General features: G+C 39.2%; 1 protein-coding gene across 3 annotated transcripts in view; it reads right to left on the reverse strand.

Annotated features, from left to right (window-relative positions):
* The window catches only part of tnrc6ba (trinucleotide repeat containing adaptor 6Ba), a 25,399-nt gene continuing 12,830 nt past the window's right edge, over positions 1 to 12,569 (reverse strand). For 2 of the 3 annotated variants that reach the window (XM_051915322.1, XM_051915321.1), the window contains 15 exons: positions 11,955 to 12,127; positions 11,789 to 11,860; positions 11,276 to 11,482; positions 11,025 to 11,144; positions 10,624 to 10,767; positions 10,398 to 10,508; positions 8,619 to 8,820; positions 5,614 to 5,775; positions 5,337 to 5,504; positions 5,095 to 5,235; positions 4,728 to 4,820; positions 4,344 to 4,559; positions 3,136 to 3,206; positions 2,886 to 3,025; positions 1 to 2,123 (listed from right to left, as the gene is read on the reverse strand). In XM_051915322.1, the coding sequence (XP_051771282.1) occupies positions 1,556 to 2,123; positions 2,886 to 3,025; positions 3,136 to 3,206; positions 4,344 to 4,559; positions 4,728 to 4,820; positions 5,095 to 5,235; positions 5,337 to 5,504; positions 5,614 to 5,775; positions 8,619 to 8,820; positions 10,398 to 10,508; positions 10,624 to 10,767; positions 11,025 to 11,144; positions 11,276 to 11,482; positions 11,789 to 11,860; positions 11,955 to 12,127 (2,588 nt within the window). In that variant the 3' untranslated portion in view covers positions 1 to 1,555. The remainder of the gene's footprint in view (positions 2,124 to 2,885; positions 3,026 to 3,135; positions 3,207 to 4,343; positions 4,560 to 4,727; positions 4,821 to 5,094; positions 5,236 to 5,336; positions 5,505 to 5,613; positions 5,776 to 8,618; positions 8,821 to 10,397; positions 10,509 to 10,623; positions 10,768 to 11,024; positions 11,145 to 11,275; positions 11,483 to 11,788; positions 11,861 to 11,954; positions 12,128 to 12,569) is intronic. The other variant, XM_051915323.1, reaches the window with a different exon arrangement.

Below are 12,569 nucleotides of genomic sequence, written 5' to 3' on the forward strand. Positions count from 1 at the left end.
TTAAATTCAACCTTTATTAATTGTCTTGTTCTTTTTTTTTTTTAAATTAATTTCTTTTGTAAAATCAGAAACAAAAAAAAAACAAAAAAACCTGAACACGAGTGATAAAGCCCGCCTTAATTTATAATGGTACACAACAACAAAAATAAACAACTGGTAACTTTTAAGTGTTCCTAAAACACCCATCCAGCTCAGCTTGGTACAATAAGGTTTGGCATGTTTCATGTTTCAGTATGAATGCCTTCAGTTGGTTGCATCTTCTAAAAAAATCTTTTTCTTTATTATAATTATTGCAATTCAGACAATATATAAAACAAAAAAGGCTGCTAAAACCACAACTTAAGAAATATTCATTAGTGCCAATGTTCTTGAACTTGCTGTCTACACTCTCGCTCACACACACAGCCACACCTGCATACGTATCATGCACACATAGACATCAAACACCTGAAATAAGCTGTCACTCATACATTTACTCACCTCCCTAAATCCAGCACTGATCTTTGTAAATGCACCATGCTTGTTAATCTCTGGCTGCCACACATTCATCAATGCCTTGCAAACACTCTGAACATCACCTCCTTTACCTGGGACTTCACTCATGCACACACAGGCAGAAAGGGCACCTTGTACAGCTAAGTAACATCCAAGTGATCGTCATTATGACAACATACTCAATTAAGAAAAAAAAAAACGAGGTCAGCGTTTGGGAAAAAAAAACATTTCTGGATTTCACCATCATTTAAAACAAAAAAAGACAAGAGATACAGTTTGTCAGACATCAGAACAGTGTTTGAGTAATTTGAGTCTGCATGAAAATGGAGCCGTAACAATGTGAGCGTTCAACGAACATTGTATGATGCATATTTCTGTCCTTTTTTTTGTCTGGTTTCTCCTTTACAGTGCATGCCTGAGTGAGAGCGTCTCAGTATGCGAGTGTGATCTTTATGACCTCAAGGTTTAGGATTCATCCAGTTGAGTCAGTATTTAAGTCCAACTGTTTGCATGTCCTGTTCAAGTCTTGCTGAAGTCTTCATTTAAGGGTAAGAAGAAATGGGATGTGTTGGTGTGTGTGTGTGCGCATGTATATGTACTGCCTTACTTCCATAACCTGCCCCTCCACTCTTCCACAATGCAGAGATCGGATTACGGGGAGCTCGAAACACTGCTCAGGTAAAAATGACAGTGTGTGTACATTTGTAACCAGTGTCATCTATATAATTTTGTCTTAATGCATTTTGCTAGGTTTTGTAATGCAGTCGGTCTTCTTCTCAGACCTCAAGTGTTTATCTGCATCTGCTGTTTGAGTGCTTACCTTTGAATCTTGTCTACATAGGCGTTACGAATGTATATTAAATACTTGGATGTATATTTATGCATTATGCACCCTTCTGAGTGACAGAAGGCATATACGTGAAATGCCTGTATTCTGATTAATGTTCCTATATTCCTGCGTCTGTTTGTGATAATATAGGAGGATAACGGTTATATTTATATATCTGTTTTGTGTGTGAGTGTTGCTGCATGTCTATTTGTCTGTAAGTGGCTGCATCAGTCAGATAGAGTCTGCGCCTCCACCCAGCAGGTCTCCAGGCAACAGCGCTGCAGGGCTGCTCATCTGGTGCCGATCTTCCATAGCTGGAGACCCCCACAGACTGCTGCTTGTGTACCCTGGAGTCATGCCGCCCCACAACCCTGCCCTGCCGGGATCAACGACCCCTGTGTTGCTGCCCACACTGCCGCCAGCACCATTGCTGCTCCACTGGGCAAAAATGCTCAGGCCTGCTCCCTGGGCAGAGCCTGGGTCAGCGGAGCTGCCCGTACCATCCAAACCCTGCCAGGTAGTGCCAGAGGGCCCAGTTCCGCCACCGTTGTTGCTTCCTCCTGCTGTCAAACTTCCCACTCCGGATCGTTCTCGCTCGCCACTCCCAGAGCTGATTGTACCCACAGCCCCGGCGCCAGATGACCCCGTCACACCTGCCGGCCCGGAGACGGCCACGCCGCCGGCCCCGCCACCTCCGCTGCCACTTCCGCCAGATCCCGCCTGGGAATGTGCAAAATAGCGAGCGACCTCCTCCTCACTCACGAACTCGGCCAGGATTGTGGTGTTACCCAAAACACACCTGGGATGAAAATTTCAAAGATTACAGATAGAAAGAAATCTACAAGGTATGGAAGCCCATTTGTGTCACACAGTAAAACAAAATGGAAAAATTTATTTTGCACTGTCATTGTTACACGTTACATTTAGTTACTGTAGTAATAACTATTAAAAATGCATAATTACATGCAATTAACCCTAAACCAAACCCTCAACCTAACCCTATAGTAAGTACATGTAGTTAATTATTATTACTCAGTACTTAAACAGATAATTACAGTAACACTGACACCTTAAAATAAAGTGTAACCAACAAAATATATTGAAATAGGTAATTGTAACTGTATTTGTCATTTGTGACTATACATACACATCTTAAAAAAGTAACTATTACTTGCAATTGGTCCTTTGTTTCTTGTAATTGCAAATATTTCTCACAATTGTGACATAACTCACAAACTAACTTTCACGCAACTGCACCTTTGTTTCTCGTAAATGTGCCTTAGATTTTTTATAATAGTGACATTTTTCAATGTAACTTTCTTGCAATTGCACTTTTGTTTCTCATAATTGCCATCTTATCTCAAAGTATGACTATCTCACAATATGACCCATTTTAAAACGCTCACAAAAATACCTTTTTCTTTTACTCTGAGGTGGGAATAGGTTTTCATAACTAAAATGTGCTAAAATGTGAAAAATTCAAATTCTATGGAAAAAAACATTATTATCATCACCATTATATTGTTGGATCTGGGTCAGGATATGGTTTTTAGACACTTACATGTGAAGTGCGCTCTGGGCTTTGGCTGCTTCTTGGCGAGTACTGTAGCGAATCAGAGCACTTCCTTGGGTCAAGCCAAGGTGAAAGGTCAAAAGCGGCCCATGCTGCATACAGATAGTCCGCAAAGTGGAGCCATCAATCTGCAAATGATACAAATCACCGTAATGAAATTTGAGAAGAAGAAAAAAAAAAAAAACAACAACTGAAAATTGGCCTAAAAAATTGCCAACATAACGGATAACATGGATACCTGAGGGGTAAGATTACTTAACACCAGCCAGCAGCTCCCCTTAGAGGCTCCTCCATCACTCCACGCAGAACCTACACAGATTGAGAGACCATTTATGATCTGGTCGTTCAATAAAAGTGTAAGCAGGTTGAATTTACTTGAGTGAATGTCTAAATAGTGCTTCAATTAATACTTTTCATTTTCATTAAAGCTACAATATGTACATTTTTCGCTGCTAGAGGTCGCCTATTCAAAACAAAGGCGTAGCTTGATGATGCCGAGTTTGAGCGCGGATTCTTGGGAGATGTCGTCTTCACCTCACAGTCAGTGGAAACGAATTGGGATGGGACTCGGGCAGAAATCGTGTTCACGAACGAGATTCTTAATGTTACTGTAGTATGAAGCAGAGCAGGGCCGAGTGATGTGGGAGCTGAACGAGGCTGCGGGAGCAATTGCTAATGAGAAACGAATGGGACACGCGTCTCACGAGCAGCTGAACTTTTATTATGCCGCAGTTGCCGCTTCCACTTCTTCTGGTCAAGTGTATGAGGTAACACAGCGCTGTTCATCACATTAGATACATCTGACTGTGTTGAAAATGATGTTATAATGTTACTCTGTGCGTTCGCTCGGTGGCTGCTGTGAGACACTTGTTACACACTGCAGTAAGCTAGATCGATTTTAGAATATCATTAATAAATGCTGGGTGGCTTGTGTTGATAAATGGCATGCAATTAATTTTAAAACGTATTGTATGATGGAGAAAATGCTGTATTACTTAGCTACTTGACAAAATAGTTTTTCTCTGAGGCATGGTAAAAGCATGGTACTTTCAGAAAATAAAGAAAAATAGATTTAAACAATAAGACTAAACGTGTTGAGCTATATAACAATAATTTGTTTTCTGTCTATAAATGTAACCAAACAGTTGTTCCAGTTGTATATTAAAGCGTCTTTGGTGTTTCCATGGTTTCTACAAAATAAAACCGGAAACCGAGGGTAACGCGGATATGACGCCATTGACAGGCGACTCCCGGACACGTCCCATATCCTTGGTTAAAAATTGCAATTTTCTCACAATTTACAAATAGTTGGAAGCATTTTGGATATTGTAAGTACTCAACTGAACTAAATATATAACACTGACCTAGTGGTTTTTGGATATTTTACTGCAAAAATGTTACATATTGTGCCTTTAATGTTTTTCAGTTTCTAAGGTGTGGTATTACCAGGCCCAAATCTGTTTTCTTGGCCGCCTCCAGAGCCACCCCAGCCTCTACCCAATCGTGGGCCTCCTCCCGCCCAGGGAGAAACGGAGGGCTGCTTCTGATGGGTCAGTCCAGGAGGTGGGCGTGGCAGATGAGAGCTGTTGCGATTGGTCTTCCAAGGCTTGTTGTGCCCTATAGGCTCAGGTGGCCAGCTGGGCTTGTAGTCTGTGTACTTAGCTGTGAGAACAGGAAATAAAGCACAAAATTTTCAGAGTATTGAAACTGGAAAGAAGGAACAAATGATTGAAATTCAGTACAGAGCTAAACAAATTAAGTCTTATGTGGCTTCTCTGAAATCAAATCAAATAAAAAGCGACATATAGTGAAAAGAGTGCTTCTTGTTACCTGGGTTGTGTGCATTGTTTAGGGGGCTCTCTGAGGCACTGTAGGGCCAGGCACCAGGTGAAGGCAGCAAGGTGTTGAGGGAGGGATTTGATTCTATTCCAACAAAAAAAGAACAAAATGCAAAATACAAGACTTGTTTGTTAGTATTTACATAAATATGTAAATGACTTCAAAGCTTAGAGCTCTGTGTATGTGTCTCTGCTAGAGGAACTACCTTTGAAATAAGAAATCAATGTTATCATACACTACCAGCCAAATGTTAAGACACACTTCAGTGAATCAAAGATTCTTATGATCTTAGGAAAACCTTTTGATATGAATGTTTAAGCTTAAATTCTTGAAATCAGTTTGGTAGACAGAGTTGTACCTGTGTTGTCTCTTAGCAATTGGTGCTCAGTGTCGTTGAGGCTTGACATTGATGAGCCCAGCATACTTCCAGGGGTCATGTAGGGATCAGATTCAGGGTCCACACTCTGAATTCCTTTCCAAGGCACTCCTGGTTGGAACTCTGAAGCAAAAATCACATTTCAATTCATTATAGACACATTCACAAGTAATGAACATTAAAATTAAACATTAAAAAATGTTTAGATGTGCATCACTATTTACCTGGAGGCCAGCTGGATGTGCCAGTCTTGGTGCCCATCTTGTTTCCAGGACTTCTGTGCCAGTGATCTGATGGCCCTTGAGGAGGCACACCCAAACCTTCCCCTCCCAGCATCTCATACTGGGAATATGGGGAACCACCTCTCATTTTGAGAGGAGCAGCAATGGGACCTATATATCAGAGGAAAACAAACAATTACAGTCAAACTTGTATCAGACATTGTATATAAACTCCTTTTTATAACTCAATTTCGTAGGCATCATAAAAAAGGTAATGGACCATTTTTAAGGAGAATGCTATCAGGAGGTGAGGGGGCTGGGGAATGACCTTCCATCATCCACTTGAAACGAGACTGCTGCCCCCCACCGTCTTTAAGCCCAGCTGGGCCACCAACCATGGGACCCAATTCCAGACCGGAGAGGCTCACTCCAGGCCCAAACCCTTAAAGACACAGAATGGGACAGAAAAGGGCACATTATTAAAAAAAAAAAACACATCATCAAGCTCCCACATGCATTGACACTAGTGGTCGATCGATATATTGCTAAGGGTGATATATATCGGCTGATATTTGGCATTTTTTAATTAACAGCATTTTCTGTTTGATAAGTGTTGGAAGCGGACTGTTATTTGACCCGAGCGCAGATGCACAGATCATCCATTCTCCAAGCTAACCGAATATGAAAAAGAACTACAGTGTTTGCCTTTCTATTATTACTAATATTTTCTCATGTAACGTTGCCGTTTATATCATTTAAACAACTCTTTAAATATCTAAAAAACATTTAATTCACCGAACCTCGCAAATCCAGTTGTTAGATCTTCTGAAGTGTGCATTTAACACCTGCATAAATTTGTGTGCACTCTGTGATGCTCCGACCATGTGTATTGGATGGGGACATATCAAACGTTTGTATTTTTGTAAAATTAGCTCTATCCGGCCTTTTTTTGTTGTACGATTCCCAATGCACACATATTTACCAGATTAAATCTTTTAAATGTTTTCCCCACCTTAATTTTAGTGATTTATTTTTAATCCAATTAATTATTTCTAATTTAGTAAATATGTATAATAAATATAATTTTTATTGCAGCAATTGTTATGCATTAAACAGTGTGATATCATATACAGCCTATTAGGTTTATATCAGCCATTGGCCACCCTGCTCATAGTGCTGGGCGGTATGACCAAAAATCTGTATCACGGTTTTTTTAAGATTCTGGCGGTTTCGTGGTATGTCACGTTTTTTTTTTTTTTTGTTTGGCATATTTTACTGTCTGGAGTACATGGGATATATTATATAAACATTGTAAGGACAAATACAAATATTTTTAAAAATGTAATCAAATCAGTTCATAAAGATAATTTAGTTTAAAACGTAATCAAATTAATTTAATTAAATTAATAATATTAATAAGTAGGCTACATTTTTACTGTGCAATATCTGTAATTTCAATGAAGACCTTTGAGTTTGTGTTTTAATAAACGGTGTTATTATTATTAGGCAATTATCTCCATTAATCCAGTGGTTCTCAACTGGGGGGGCGCGAGTAGGCTACAGGATGGGAGGAAAAAAAACCTGCAAATTTTTTTTATCACTAAACTACTGTCATAAAAAGTTATAGTTTTGTATATACATAACTCCTGAATAAAATTAAAATGTGTTTGGACTGATTTAAAAAAAAAAAAAAAGTTTTGAACAAATTTGATTGGTTTGTCGATAGTGAGCGCAAATGCAGGTGATAAGCGGTTTTATTAAGCGAGTCATTGAGTCGTTCATTCACGATTCGTTCAAACGACCGATTCATCAAGAATGAGACAGATGTTTGTGAATGGGTCATTTAATCTTTGACTTAAAAGATTTGTTCAAAACACGATTGAGTGTTGCTGTGAGATGCGCTATGTTGTGATCTTTGTTTGGATTCATCGGATCTATTTTCGCTGCTAAAATAGACCAAAACAGTCATTATTTCGTCTAAAATGTAAGTGACTTAATATTATTAACTTGTTTGTTGAGCTGTCATATCAGTGTCACATTTTCAATCGCGAGTGCCCTCTTTCATCATTCTGGGCAGCATTGATGCAGGAATACCCTCAACTCTGTGACGTTGCCTTGAAGATTCTCCTTCCTTTCGCGTCGACATATTTGTGTGAGGCAGGATTCTCAAAAATGAATGCACTCAAAACGAAATACCGCAATCGTGCACAAATCGAGGATGATTTGAGGCTATGTTTATCAAACATTGAGCCAAGAATTGAGGATTTTTGCAAGGCAAAGCAGGCTCAGGTTTCAAATTAACATCACCTACCTGCAAGCTTCTGTAAAAAATGCAGATGATGCCTACTATTAGGCCTAGTAATAATAACAATAATAAAGCATAAATTAATATCAGAGGTCTGGTGCCAATTCCCAATTGTAGCAATAGCCTAGTAATGATAATAGGCCTACTGATGATGATGATGATAATAATAACAACAATAGAGCATGTAACCTCATATAATTATATAGCAATAGCCTAGTAATGATGATAGGCCTACTACTACTCATAATAATAATAATAATAATAATAATAATAATAATGTGGGCCTAAAAATAATAGCCTAGGGCTATCTATCTGGTGTGTGTGTGGGGGGGGGAAGTTAATGTATAGTGAGTGAGACAGCAGACACTGAAATCATCGCGAGCGTCACGCGTGCTTCAGTATGTGTAGTAGTAGACGAAAATGCGGCGATCATTCATACAGACTTCAAATTTCAACAGCAGTCTTTTTTAGCTTTAATATTCACAGACACTAGTCCGTATCGATATCTGATTCATTGTACAGCCCTACTTTTGATTTATTCATCCAAAAATTGCTAAATTCTGTGACTTTCCGCTTTATACAGTAAGTTCTATTTGTGACTGGATTCCATGATTTCATTCATGTTTTCTGCATCGCGGAAATCATTTGGCTCTGCATGGTATGCGCAGTATTAAAGAGAGTTAGTTATGTGAGTTATTTATTGTTGTGTAATAAAGTTGTTTCCATAAGTGTAAGAAGGGTATGTAGTTAATATAAGTCCGCTCTCTATACACTCTACATTGTGCTTCATGGCCATTGAATAGATAGCTGGCCACTGAACAGCAGCTGTTTCAGCTACGCACCGGTATGGCGGTTTTTGAAAAATTCATATCGGTCTCGAAATTGAAACCGGTATACCATATGAACCGGTATACCACCCAGCACTACCTGCTCAGTAAGATGTCGGCATCGACCATCAAAAAATCCATATCGGATCTCACCAGAATAAGCTCCTTGTGTTTTCTGATGCAGGTCTGCTACAGATCCTGCCAAGCCAGGGTGTGAGATGGCGTCCGACATTGGCATCTTTGGGCCACTCCCACCAAGGTGAGAAGGAGAGAGTTTGGAGCCACCCCCTGTACCTCCCACATGTTGCTGCTGCTGTTGTCTCTGCTGCTGAAGAACAGCCATGATTCTGGCAAGCTGGAGAAAAAAAAAAACCATGATTCAACAACAGCAGCAATTCAGAAGCAACTTATATTCATATGTCCACAACTGTGGAGGGTTAAACCCCAATCCTCATTTCATTTTCACATTACAAGAATAGATGACAACAAACAGCATCTTGCTATTGTTCTGTTATGCTGTTTGACTTCAAACTACAGCATCATCTCGTGTGGCACATCTACACAAATATCGAGTCTCTTTATATGGAAGCAAGAGGGAGGTTTGCCAGTCTGCTTCTTTCAAAAAAGTTATTTGAATAAGTAATATAACATTATACAAGCTGCAATGAGTCCAAAAATACACAAATCGAGATTGCTTTGCAAGTTATTTTTGTGATCATATGCATGCTACCAAGTATTAATCTTTTTAAACATATGGGGTATTGAACAATATTAGTTATTGACTACACAGAATGAAGGCTATACAGAATGACTGAATAGTAACCAACAATAGACAATTTCTACCATATTCCGAATTATACAAAGCACCTTACAAAAATTGGCCTGGCAAGAAAGATTGTAACACATTAAACAGAGCTCTCAGCTCTCTAAAATTGCTATATGGAGATGTACAAGTATTAGGCTGAAGGGCAACTTTGTAAATGGAGAATTATGCCAGACCAAGCCAATAAATATAAATTCTGAAATATGAAACCAGTACATACAATATAGTTATGTAAAAATTGTAATTACTTGTAAACTCTAAATATTCTGCTAGCTCTGGAATTTTCTAGGAGTACCTGAACGCTGAAACTGGGACATTCAAAACTGCAGTGGATTTAAGAGTAAAATATAGTTAAGCAGTTAAATCTATAACTGATTATTATTAATGTCTTAATAATGCAAGAATAAAATGGTATAATGAATAAAACGTAATAAAAATGAAAATAAATTAAAATATATACAGTTTCATGTAGCTAGCACAGAGTTGAATCTAAAGTCCCTCTAAGGTTACGTTCAGACTGTCAGTCCAAATCAGATTTTTGTGCATATCTGATTGAAATCCAATCAGAATAAACCCACGCATACCAGCCTTTCTACTTTCACCAGCGTTTCTGCCGTTGCCTCAGAAGACACAGTAGTCCAGCGTAGCAGCTACACATTGTCATGTTGTAAATAAGACAACATCTGTATTCCAAACCCCTCCATGTTGCAGTTGCTGTTGTTGTTTTTGGCGTATACCTACCAACACAACGCCATTGCCACAGAAACGGCATGGACACACAAATCAGATCTGGACAGTTGCGATACACAATGTGGACTGTCAATAATTTTAGATCAGATTCCAATCAGATACACAAATAATTGCATTTGGACTGACAGTGTAAATGTAGCCTGCATAAAGACTGTTACTTTTTGTATAGTGATTTTGTCGACTGATTACTTAAATTACATACGTTCATTTTAGCATTAATAGCATTGCCATAGAAATAATTCAGAGTCCAAAGAGTAGAGTAGAACATAACGGGTTGCCATCTAGTAATTCTACTACTTTTTAGCAGTAACTAATCACTTGGATACTGTCCTATTTGTAAAAAAAGGTGAAGACAGTACCTGTTGGGGGTCTGCTTGTTGACGTATGTTTGGGGGAAACTTGCGCTGGTTCTGCAGCAGCTGCTGCTGCTGTTGCTGTTGCGGTTGCTGTTGTAGTAGCAGTTGACAGGCCTGCAAGAAAGCACAAGTCACAGAGTCAAAAGAAAAACAAACAGAACTCTAGGGATTGTATTGTGAGTCTGGCCTGCATAGATAAAGTACTGCACATGCAACTGGAGTTACCCACCAGCTGGAACTGAATATGAGGGGGGTAGATGCTGCTGAGCATGGCAATGTGCTGTGGGGAAAGCTGTGGAGGAAAGATGGCTCCCCCAACACCTCCAACACCTCCACTGGGAGGAGGCATCTGCTTCAGCACAGAGCCTGGCACCTGCAGCAGAAATTAGTTCCATTATGAAGATAACTTTTGACTTACATTACAGTCAGGTGTATTGGTTTAGTTAACAAAAATTTATCTTAAAGACAATGTGAAATCCTATTGAGCATAATCAGTGCACAGTACTTTTAAGACAAAAAAAGTTTTTAAAACCTCAACAAAATGTACACCACTAAAATGACCTGTCTGTCAACGTAACAGTTGTGCAAACTACTGAAGTAATATTAATAATATACAGTGTTATCAAGTACCTGAGGTGACAGGAACTGATGAGGCACTTGCGCTCGTACTGATGGGTTGATGGGCGGCACCCCTGGTTGGTGCCTGGACTGTGCCATCCCACCTCCGCTACTAAACAACTGACCACTCGCCTGAGGAAATACATAGACGATTAGAAAATGGTTAATCAAAGTGAGAGCAACGATCCAGATTAAAGAGTCCAATAAGAATTGAAGGGATAAGTAAACAAAACACCATTTAAAAAAACATAAGATGCAAATACCTTGTCATAGTAAGGACCAGGTTCACATGCCCCCACCTCTTTGGAACCAGGTGAACGGAAGACTGCTCCTGTTCCCGCTCCACGTCCTCCTTTACGCATCTCTCCATTGTACTCATTCAAGCCCATACCACGCTTCTCTCCTTCCATCTTTTTGTCCTGTGGAGGACCAGGGGCTAGATCCAAGGAACGACCACTGGGGTCCTCTCCCTAATAATAAATCTCCACATTGGTAAACCTCATAGACCAAACTTTACTCAAACATATTAATAAATATACTTGATATATTAGTGAGCAATATACTATTCACTGATAGCTGGGAAAATTCAATGATTATTAAAGCTAACAATGAAATTACAGCTGATTATTTAAATCTTTTCTTTTCTTTTTTTTTTTAGGTCAAATTTTGAATCAGTGCATTCTTAAATGTTAATAAAATCAGCAATTTCCTATGTTTATTTGCAAAAATCTAAGATGCTAAAACTACATTATCTAAAAAATTTAATAATTTCTTACCAGAATCCCCATGTTTGAAAACTGTCTTGTCATTGGGTTCATCCAAGAGTCTCCTGCACCCTTCAAGGAGCCCTGAAGTAAATTAGATGGAACACTCAGTAACTAATAAAGCAACTTATGTTTCAAATTTGCATGAATATTGAACATGGCCTGACCACTGACATACCTTGTTGCCCTTCTTTGCTCCCCAGCCTCCAGAGTTGTAGGAGGAGCTGCTGCCTTGGGAACCTGCGCTGTTCCATACACCACCACTCTCCTCATCGTCCTCCCAGCTGGAGTGACGTGAAGCACTGACTGAGCCCTCTCCTTCACCCCAACCTTCTTGCATAGACTTTGAACCTATACAAATAAAATAATACCTTTAAAACATTTAGAAGTATGCGTACATTCAGGATCAGGTTTAACCCCTTAAGCCCGGGATACACTGCACGATTTTAGCAATCCTATAAGATCATTACAAATCACACTGTGCGACATGGATCTATTTAACTTGGGTACGACAAGCATGTAGACTGTACGATGATGACACCTACTGACTCGTAGGCTATGATGCAAGTTTCTATAGAAGAATAAAACGTCATCAGCATGCGCTAGTAGTTAACAAAAAGACCATGTTGAATCACACTTTGGCAGTTGCAGTTTTTATGTATGCTAAAAAAAAAAAATTTAAAAAAAAAAGGAAGCGGCGAAAAAAGAAGGGAAAAAGGCTTGAGGTAAGCAGTATTAAGTTTTAGCGCCATGTCTCGTTGATTTCATGTCGCATTTTTATTGGCTGGTCAGT

This window comes from Ctenopharyngodon idella, chromosome 12, assembly GCF_019924925.1.
Source record: "Ctenopharyngodon idella isolate HZGC_01 chromosome 12, HZGC01, whole genome shotgun sequence".
NCBI classification, from domain to species: Eukaryota; Metazoa; Chordata; class Actinopteri; order Cypriniformes; family Xenocyprididae; genus Ctenopharyngodon; species Ctenopharyngodon idella.